Source organism: Lolium rigidum, chromosome 3, assembly GCF_022539505.1.
Source record: "Lolium rigidum isolate FL_2022 chromosome 3, APGP_CSIRO_Lrig_0.1, whole genome shotgun sequence".
NCBI lineage: Eukaryota > Viridiplantae > Streptophyta > Magnoliopsida > Poales > Poaceae > Lolium > Lolium rigidum.
This window is the reverse complement of record NC_061510.1, coordinates 357829641-357840711: the sequence shown is the minus strand read 5'-3', so window position 1 is coordinate 357840711 and position 11071 is coordinate 357829641. Positions and strand designations below refer to the sequence as shown.

General features: G+C 45.0%; 1 protein-coding gene across 1 annotated transcript; it reads right to left on the bottom strand.

Moving 5' to 3' along the window:
• Positions 1 to 2336: 2336 nt before the first annotated feature.
• LOC124704126 lies at positions 2337 to 8621 on the bottom strand. The gene is made up of 7 exons (XM_047236363.1): positions 7263 to 8621; positions 5370 to 6666; positions 4910 to 5189; positions 4029 to 4136; positions 3626 to 3904; positions 3056 to 3199; positions 2337 to 2949 (listed from the first exon to the last, which is right to left on the bottom strand). The coding sequence occupies exons 1-7, from the start codon at positions 8227 to 8229 to the stop codon at positions 2761 to 2763; spliced, it is 3264 nt and encodes a 1087-aa protein (XP_047092319.1). The 5' UTR covers positions 8230 to 8621; the 3' UTR covers positions 2337 to 2760.
• Positions 8622 to 11071: the final 2450 nt, after the last annotated feature.

The window sequence follows — 11071 nt, the reverse complement described above, 5'->3', positions numbered from 1 at the left end:
ATACAGCAAGATTAAATTTACATGAATCTGCGGTATTCTTTTTGGGCGGAAGGAGAACATGTATTCCTCTTGGAGGGATCCGCTTACGAATTATTTTAGTTATTTAAACAAAAGCTGAAAGTTTTGCGCTATCCAATTGATTAACGAAGAGAACCAACCTGAGATTGGGTGCTTAGGAGGGATGGCTGTACCCTCAGCTCACCTGAATTCAAACCACAAGTTTGACATGTGCGTGTCTCGTAAAGTCAGAGCTTTTGTCGATTGACTCGTGGGACTCTACTGAATTCCAGCATGGGTGTGGTAGATTGCCGACGTGAAGCCGGACCTCTATAAGTGCTCTACATGGCCGGATCAAAGCTATTCTAAAAACTAGATCCATTGGAGTGGGAAGTACTCAAGATGTAGAAGAGGACTCAAGCAGGTTTGGCCCTCTTTCTCTGATGTGTTCTTAGAACCCACTACCCTCCCTCCTAAAAGACCATGTGACCATCGGATTCACCTCACGATAGTCAACCAGTGAATCAAAGGCCTTATAGGTATTCACACCACCGGATGAAATTGAAGCCATAATCAAGGAGTTACTCTAGAATGGTAGCGCATATCGAAGAGTTGGACACTTCCTGCCACTATAGAAAAAAGCTGTTGATGAATCAATTTCTGTAGGTGGGTTGTTGTTTTTACTTTTTGATTCTTGCTTTAATCCAGTCGCAGTGCCTATGAAGAATAGTGAATGTAGACCGGATATGAATAGGACTCTTTAGGCATAGTGGCTTTCTTGAGGCCTGTCTTCTTCAAAACTAGAAATTCGTTTTTTTCAAAAGAAACAGGGCTATAGCCTTTAGAAGGCTAATTGATATTTACTTTTTATAGTTCCAGTTGCTTACGAAGATCCAAGTCCAGCTACTCACGAAGAAGGGCAAACAGACTACACCATTCCCATCCCTGCAAGCGAGGTGTCTATGGTGACTTCGTCACTTTCAAGATTCAATCCGCCGACTAAGTCATTTAAAGGTGCTCATAAAAGTAGAGTGTGCGTGTGTGCGTTCATAGGAGTGAGTGTATACACGTTGTATGTGCGCGTCTACGTTTATACTATGTTTCTAAAAAAAATTAAGGAACAAGAGCACAACACTAAAACAACGGCCCACCCTACCGGCATCAAATAAGCTCATGCGAATACGCGCCGGCAAAAAAAACAAAGATTAGCCTCATGCTTAATCTCCTCCTAGGAATAGGATTGCCGAGGGTTGCACGTGCTTTCTTTTGAAGACCAGAGCACTACGCTCATTTAAAATTTCCCACGAAGCGAGGAGCTTCACATAAGCTGAGCCTTTGCGCTTCATCATGATGTGCCACCAAGAGAAAATAGATTGCCCCCGCCAAGCCTCAAGGTCGACGAAATGGAGCCCGAGCCAATCCTTGATTAGGCCCCAAAGTCTCATGGGTATCTGCAATGAACAAACAGGTGGTGATCTCAAAAAGAAGAAAAAAGAAAAAAAGAAAAAAGAGGTGATCCACCGATGCATGTACACGTTTGCAAAGCGGGTAAACCGCACAATTCGGTCATGCCCTCTTATAGAGACAGATGGGGGTTCAAATCCTATCCAAGCGAAAAACTTGATTTTGGGATGATCTCAAATCTTCCAAACCGAGGAGCTTATAAGCGAGCATGTTGAGCCCATGAAATATTGTTTTGTATGTGGATTTAGCATTCGGTTAGGTTCCAAGCCATATTCGTCCACCACACAGTCTTGAAGATTGACATGCCGAAGTTGGATCCGAAGTGCGCGGATGTTGTCCATTGAAAAGTCCACTTTTATGTTGGAGATTCATCCTTCATTATTTAGAGCTAGCTTGACATTCCATTTTTTTCATTGTAGAGATCTTGTAGATAAGGGAGCAATATCTTTAGGCTTTTTACCATCTAGCCATGGCGGCTCTCAAAAGTGAGTTTTCTCTCTGCTCCCCTACGAAATTGTAGCGGTGCCATAAAAAGAGCTCACTTTTACCCCTACTGTCAGTATCATTGCGAGGGTTGTTTCCAGGCCAATCCAAATCTTTTGAGCTCGTGTTTTCAATTCAGAAGTCCGACGCCACATCTTTTATGTTCTATCTTCTGTCAAAGAACCGAAATATACTTGTTACTCGTAGGAAAGGGGAATGGACAAACAAGCACGCGGTGCAAATTGACCACCATTTTTGCTGCAGTCCTTAGCTGACTATTCCGAGAAGAAAAGTGACTATGCTCAAGAAACGGCATGACTGGTATGCTTCTCTGCAAAACAGGCTTGGAAGGCAATTTACCCAAGCACTTGATCGGTGATGGTGCAAAGATATACAGAACCTTGGGTTAGAGCCATAAAAGAAGTGCACAGCATGGCACAAGGTTCAACAATAATCACACACCATGTACAACATGACAGCCCTATTCCTAGAAAAATGGGTTTCAAAAGTATATCTAACCAAATGGCCTGTTACATTGGAGCCAGAAATAGACAAAACCGGAGTTATATTTTACACCACAACACATGGCTGCATTTCTAGTACAGGGAGCAAAGACCATCCCAGCTGTGACACATCATGATGGGTTTGAATCAAGATTGCGCTTCAATTCTGAACTTGATCGGTGCTCTCGGGTGGTCTGTGGTAGAACAAATCCTACTATCTTGATCCATCAAAACTTTTTTCATGGTGCTTACGTGCCAAGATATGTTAAGGCACTCAATATAGTGCAAACATGACAATCCAATAGCAACCGTGTCATGATGATATTGGCTCGTAGGGGAAGGATAGCCACGGGTGTTTCAATGCTTCTAAGGCGCTTGGACGCTTTTTTGGATTTACCTCGAGAAGGTATGCAACAAACTCAATGAAACCTTGATCAGCCATGGGCAAGCGGTGCCGCAATGATGTCTTCTTCGGAATCAAGTACTCTAGCCTGCTACTTTCCTGAAGTGTAACAAGATGCAACTTAACTTAGAAATGATAGTTTTAAGGAGGAACCTGAACCAGGATTGTCTGAGTAAAAAAAGAAACATAACTGACGAGTTCAAACCTGATTCCTTTCATACAGCATGTGATTCTTTGTGAAGTATTTGTAAGTATCACGCCCCTGTGCAAGCATAGCTTGTTCTATGGAACCAATGATGCCCATCACACGTGCAAGTAATGTCGCAGGAGAATCGTTTTGAAAAAGAACCTGAAGAGCACAGATCAATAGAAAGTTTAGCTGACATATTCTACAGGTTTAACGAGCGGAAATGTTAAATCTATTTTACTATTGACAACCAATCATATAGCACAGAAGAGTGAAAATATACTCCCTTCGACCCTAAATGCTTTTTGTTATATGAGTACTGTTCTATACTCCCTCAGACTCTCAGTACAGACCAAATGCATTTTGTTAGAGAACATTAGACCAACAGGTATTAAATGCAGTATTTTATTTACTGTGGTAAAGACAACAGACAGAGGGAACAACAAAGAAATATGTAGCCAAAGAAAAAATCCAGTTATTTATTTAACTGTGTGGGCTATCTTTCGACTATATGTTGCTAGAAGATTGTTACAGAAACACAAAATCACAGATAAGAACTGTACTCATTGGGGCGAGATAACCACTTACATTTCCAGTGCAAAGTTCTGCTAGAATACATCCAAGTGACCATACATCTATCTTTTTGTCATAAGGTAGGCCCAGTATAACCTCAGGTGCACGGTAAGATCGCGATTGAACGTACGAGCATAGATGATCAGTCTCAAAACAGCTACTGCCAAGGTCAATGACCTTTATTTCACATCTACTATAGCTCTTTACCAATATGTTCTCTGGCTTCAAATCGCAATGAATAAGACCAAGTCCATGCAGAAACTGCAGCGACTCCAGACACTGAATAGCTATTGACTGCAAAAAGGGTCCATCAACGAAATAGATCAATAACTGACATGAAAAGTTGATTCATGTCAAATTACTTTGTGAAAACATTGAATCAGCATCAATGAATGCCACAGCTTAATGACATTGATACCTGCAATCTTGGCATCGTAAAGTAAACCTCGCCTCCTGATTCTCTATTGAACTTTTGAAACTCATACAAATTTGCCTTTAGAAGTTCACAAACTATCAACAAATGTTCCTGCAAAAAAATAGTTCGACTAAGTTCTACAGAAAACATAACTGATTTTTTAATAGGACGCACCGACCTAAATTTGCCAAAGCCATAATTTAAAATGGCTAAGAAAGCAACCCAATGGTTCTAATGACTTGAAGAAGAATCTCAAAGCAATTTTTTAGGTCAGATAAACTGAACTCCTAAACCTTCACACTACAAACAAATATCCTCCAATCATGTTTGAATTAAGTTCTACACCAAAACATGCTAGATTTTATCACAAGATGTAAAGGGCTTAGATCATTTGGCAAACGCCAATGATTGTAAAAAATCAACAAAAACAGTCATTATACTGGATCAAATTGTACAAGAATGTTCAACCCAGCCTTTATGCGTCGAAACTATGAAATGTTAGTCTACATAAAAATCAATGGCAAGATAACTGGAGGCGATAGGTTTATAAGAAAAAGGGGGGAATTGTAGAGCAAATGTATCAAAAATTAACATTAAAAGCATATCAACAGGCATATTCGGTGCCATAATATGTTTAAAGAAATCCTCAATTTAACAGTTACAGAAAGTACACCATATGTATAGAAACATGAAGATCTCAAATGCATCAATAATGCAATGTAAATATCCGCAGCTTCAGTAAACTTCATTTAAAGAAAATGCTTTAGTAAAATAAATGAGATCCTAAAGGTCAACCCTACAATAGAAAAGGTGACGAACTCTATGTTCCATGGGAACTAAATAATACCAAAAAGGGATTGAGAGAAGATAAAGCTCATATTTACCCGATAGTAGAAGTAATCATATAGACGAAGAAGGTGGTACTTGTCAGCAGGGTCATGCTTGTTAACATATTTCAGAAGCTTAATCTCATCAAGGCTCTGGTCGAAAAAATCTTTGTTATTCTTAATGATTTTAACACACACATCCATTCCAGTGTGTAAATCATGTGCCTGGATAGCCTTGCTGAATGCTGCTGATCCCAAATACTCCGTGACATGGTAACGACCAGCGATAACAGAATTGAGAACAACATGGAAATTTTTGTCTTCTTCAAAACCAGTTCTGTTACAATATTTACAGGAGATGATGTCAGAATAAAGGCACTTCGGAGAAATAAATGAACAATATGCCACTATAAACGTAAACGTCAAGGACCAGTAGATAAATAGGGCTCACCATTTCCCTTTAAGCTTTAACCAATATCAGGAATAAAAAGAAGTAATCAAGGACTACAAAAGGTACCTGTTTTTCCTATGTACAATCTTCAGATTGAAAGTTTCAAATTCTTCCTCCTGGGCCTTTATCTGCCTTACTTGTTCTTGCAATGCTGCTGCTTCCTCATCATCTAGCGTGGTTCCAGTCTCCTCTTCTTGTGCATCATCTAGTTTGTGATGGCGAGCATTCATTGTCTCCTCCACTTCATCGTAAGCATTATTCAAAGCAGACGATGCACTTGAATTTCTTGATCTAATAACATCAGAAGTCATTTCATCTCGAGAGCTCCTTATGGAAGACACACTGTTCTTTTTCTTCCATGTGGCTAGTGTATCATCTGATACTGTGCCATTTTGACAGTCATCGGGATCATTAATTGAATACGAATCATCCTTCTTTGACCATGAAGACTTAGCATCTGATTCAGCAATTTTTCCAGAATGCAATGGCGGTGGAAAAGAAAATCCACCATCAGCATAAGCTGCTCCTGGTGGCATATTGCCCTTTTGGATATCATAGTTCATTTGGTCCTGTCTTGTTCCATTCGCATTAACCCTTTTCTTTTCGGTTTCTTGCTGAGAGTGTCTCTTTCCACTAACACTCAGATTACTTTCATTGAAGTACTCTATGTCTCCTTCACTGCTTCCTCCAATCAAACTTTCACGCACCTCGCTTCCAATGTCAGCGGCATCACTGCTTATACCAACACCAATTGACCTTACTGAACCATGCTGGTCATCCTCAACAAAAGGATCATCAGGATGAGGTCGTTCAGAATCATTAAGGAACTTCCCATTGCCTAACATGCCAAGTTCACTATTCTGTGAAACAAAACCCTGCCAGACTGGTTCAGAATGCATCAAATTTAGTTCTTCTGAATCCAAAAGTTGACCATCATACTGAGCTATCATATCATTATCAGGAATTCCATGTCCTCTTGGCCCCTCCGAAGTACCTATCTGTCCAATGTTCTTCCCATGAAAGTATTGCTCACCAGATATGTAGGAATCCTCTTCAACAAATGATTGGTCATCGTCATCATCTTTTGTAGGACGATCATGTCTGTCAGGGCCACTAGTGTGACCAGTTGCCTTCTCATTGTCACTAGGATAGTCAATCTCATGTGCAAGAAACCAGGTTTCATCCTCAATTGGTTGTCGGGTGTAGCCAACATCGTCATCGTCATCATACTCATCAGAGTCCCAATACTCATTTGGATATCCAAGCAAATCATCACCAATTGAATCAAAAACCATGTCAGGAGTATCCTCTGCAATACCTTGACTGACAGATAACCAACTACTACCGACTGTGCGTCTTCCACCTGTATGTGTTAACACATATGTCAAACCTTAAGTACCGAATGATTAGCCAAAGCTCAGGTAAGCGAGAACATAAACAATATTTCATTATTGCAAATTTGCATATCCGTATTATCAAAGATGAAATTCACATACAGCTGAGTTCTTAATTTTAAAAACCTAGCATAAGATGTACAAGCAAATGTGAAATGGCTGCTAAATATCCCTTTACAAAAACCGCAAATTTAGAATGACATGTGAGAACGTCGCCAGAATAATCTACAAGAGCACATACTGTAAAAGACAAGTGTCCTTTAAAAACTTGGACTAGAGCCCATGTATTCAATTTTTTTAATCACGCAACAAACAAATTATTGGGTTATCTATCGAAGTATCTAACATTGCAGTTCCCTGAGGCAAGCATGAGGTACACAAATGGCAGGTTATGTAGATAGAAACAGAATAAGTTTCCTTGATAATTAGTTGTAAGACGAACAAGTAAAGAATCAAACAGGATGATGGCGTTGCTTGAGAGTAAGGTACTCTTAGCTTTCAGCTTGTGTTGCAATTATAAGACGATAACGTTGCCATGTCACTGTTAAACTAGTAAGCAACATACCTGTTGATGTTATGTCCTGGCCAATGGGAACATTAAGATAAGAGCCAATCATAAAGACATGGTCAGTACTAGGGTCGTTGGTTCCAGATCCATGATGATCAATCTTTTCCTCCCAGTTCATGTTAACAAGCTTATCCTCAGACTTGAGCCGCACAGGAGGCAGCCTGGGGAACTCCTCGCGCTGGCTATTCCCCATAAGCTGCAGATCGAAGCAACGGTCAGCAACGTGATCTACCTGCCTCGTTGCTGCTTTTCCAGAACCATCGGAACTGACGCTCTTCTTCTTCGTGTCTTTCCTCTCATTTCCATCATGGTGCGTACTGTGGTAGCTAGAAGAGGGGATTTCTGTAGGAAATGGAAGCACCGTCTTAACTGCGTACCCATTCAAGGGCTCCTCCTTTTCTGGAACCGGATTCTTATCACTCGAGTGGCCTGGCTCATTGACTTCACTTCTCCCTGCAGCATCAACCTTCCCCTTCCCTCTTCCAAAAGAGACCTTTTGCTCCAGCACCGGACCGGGCTGCTCGGTTCCAACACCACGATCCCTCTTCTCAGGCAACACCGCGCCACGGCGATGCCTTGGCACCTCCTCGGACACCAGAAGCTCCGCCAGTTGCTCCGCGGTGCTGTTGGCGATGCTGAAGTTCCACGGGTACAGATCCCCTGTGTTGCTCTCCAGAGGCAGGCCAATCCCCACCCCCTTCTTGCCCTCGGACCCATTAGGCAGGCCTCCGACATCAATCTCCTTCACAATGAACTCCCTCGACGAATCTGCGCTTCTCACTGATGCAGCACCTCTCGGCCCCGCAGCGGAACCCACCTCGGAGTCCTCCTGCTCGTCGTCCCCCTTGGGCTCAGCCGCACGCCTCGGCCCGTTGGCGGTGAGCTCCCCGCGGAGCGCGGCCTCGGCCTTGGCGAACCGGTTCTTCTTGAGGAACTCCAGCACCAGATCGATGTTCTCCGCCATGTTTCCCTCCAATATCAAGCTGGCCCAGCGGCAGAGTGTGGCGAAATGCTTACCGGGGCCGCCGGGAAGCTAAAGGCCGCGCCTTTGGGAGCCTGGAGCCGGCCGAATCGGCCGAATCGAAGCTTGAAACCCTCGGGGGCTTGCGGGGCCACCCAATGCGGCGGCGCTGCCACCCGCAGATCGGCGCCGCTCCCCCGGAAACCTCGCGAATCGAGGCCGGAGCTGCGCTTCCGAAGCAGGAGCAAGAACCAATCCCTAGGGCGAAGAAGCGAAACCGCGGGAGGCGGCTCCGCGCAGAGAGTCTCGGGAGAGAGCAAGCGAGCACGAATCCGCGGAGGGGCGGCGACGCGGGAGTCGCGGAAACCCTAGCCGTCCCCTCAACCCCAGCCCGTCCGCCGCGAGAGGGGGAGGGAGGAGCGGCAAGGCAAGGGCAGGGGAGGATGGGAGGGAGCAAGGAGGGGAAGGGGGCAGTGGGCCCGGAGGTCAGCGCGGGCCGGCGCGCGGCAGATCGAGGGCCCGTGCGGATCCGGCGGCGGCGGCGGCGGGGCGGCGGCGGTGGAGGGGAGGCATTGGGGATCAGGGCGCGGCCGGCGTGGCTGGGGACAGCATATTCGGTCTCGGAGCAGTGGTGGTGTGGTAAGAAACGGAAAGATCGACGGAAAGAAAAGAAATGTTTTTTCTCTCCCCACTCTTCCCCTGATTTCGATTTTGATTTGTTTTTGCTTTCGTTTTCGGCGGTCTCGTGGTTTGCGCTCGTGAGAGGGATTTGTGGTGGGGGAGATTGGGTACGTTGCAATTGGGCGGCCGTTCAAAATTGGTCCCTCGCCGTCGCCGTGTGTGTGACCGTTTGGCCGGCGCCTTCATTGGTCTCGCACCGATTACCCTAGCCAAAAAGTATCCCAGGTATCTCGTTGTAAAGTGCACCTTCGATAGGGGCTTAAGATGTGCATCTTTGTTTTAAAAATTATGCGTCTTTATTAGGATTCCGCCTACAGCTCTATAGAAATGGAGACCTAAAAACGCTTATAAATTTAACCTTTGGGCAAAAGTACCATGTAGGGTGGATTCCATTCCATAGCAGCTAGGTAGATCATGGCCACTTCACTAAACAGCATGACCGAGAGTCCGAGACTTTTCTTTTCCAAGTAAATTACGCCACAAGGGCTGAGAGCAACTCTAGCCGACTCCCATCCGGCGGTACGGCATAACGCGTATGCATTTAACCGCATCGGGACGCCCTTTATTTCTTTCTCCGGTCGGTGCATCATCACTATCATCATCCAAAGAAATTGGAGCCCCACTGCGAGGAGGAGGAGACCCTTGGTCCCTCAACCTCCACTTATCACTATGCTCTAGAATTTTGGAGCAATGATGCAATGTGAAAAAATGGCTTGCTTTCATGTATTTGTATCTTGAAGATACAATTCAAAGAGATGAGATAGAGAGCATCACATTGAATGACATAGATTCCAGCTATGGGGGGAAATTACTCACATAGTCATCAATTGTTGCCAACGGCGGCGCCACCAGGGCATCGAGCCTGGTCGGCCGACCCGGCTCGCCACGGAGCAACGATCGAAGCCCAGCTAATAATACCTCGATCGGCCCGGTCAGGAAAGGAACAAAAGCATCGGGGTCAGGGTCGTTCTCCTTCATGCATGCGACACGCCCCGTTCGCTCGGGAAACAGCGAACCCAGCGCCTGGCCCCTATCCCTGATTCGTCCCCGTCCTCTCCCGTCGCCGACCGCTCGGCCGTCGCCACGCCGCGCCTCCTCTCCCGCCGCCCCGCCCCTCTCGCAGTCTCGCTACTCCTGGCCTCACGCAAATCGTAGTTCCCACCTCCACATAGCTACATAGGAATCTACGGGATGCTTCCACATGAGGAGGTGGTTTGTGATGGACCACCTCTTTTCGAACATGCCATATCCTCCAGAGAGTGATACGTCCAAAACGTATCTACATTTCCGAACACTTTTGCTGTTGTTTGCCCTCCATCTTGTGTGTTTTGAATACAACTAACGATGTTTTTAGCAGAATTGCTCTGGTGTCTCGTTTTTGTGCAGAAATCCAACTTTCAGGAAAATTCCCGGAAAATATAGAAAAACTCATATTTCACCTGAAGACTCACGGAGCCAGAAGACTAGACGGAGGGGGCCACGAGGGGCCCACAACTACCCTAGGCGCGGGCCAGGCCTTGGCCGCACCTAGGGTGGTCTGGCCGCCTTGGCCACCCCCTCGACCTCTCCTTCGCACTATAAGAAGCCCCTGACCTGAAAACCGAGGGGGGGTCGACGTTTTTCCAGAAAGAGTTCCGCTGCTCCGCCGCCACCAGAAACCCCAACCCGAGGACCAGAAACTCCGTTTTGGCACCTTGCCGAGACGGGGATTTGGAGGAGATCATCGCCATCACCATCACTGATGCCTCTCCATCAACCATCCATGATTCCCCATCCATGTGTAAGTAATTCCCCGTTGTAGGCTATAGGGGATGGTAGGGATTGGATGAGATTGGTCATGCAATAGCTATAAGATTGTTATGGGCATAGTGCCTACTATTCGTTGTTAGTATTTTTGACATTGTTGCAACTTTTTATTCTTATATAATGCTTGTCACTTTGGGCCCGAGTGCCACGATCTCACATCTGAACATGTTATTGATTCATGATGATAATTATTGTTTTTGATCATATCTGCAAGTTGTATACACACATTGTTGTAAGGAACCTGAGGCCTCAAAGTGACAATAATTGGGATAACCAGAGGGGATGACTATGATATGAGGATCACGTGTGTTCACGGAGTGTTAATGCTTTGCTCCGGTAGTCTATTAAAAGGAGTACC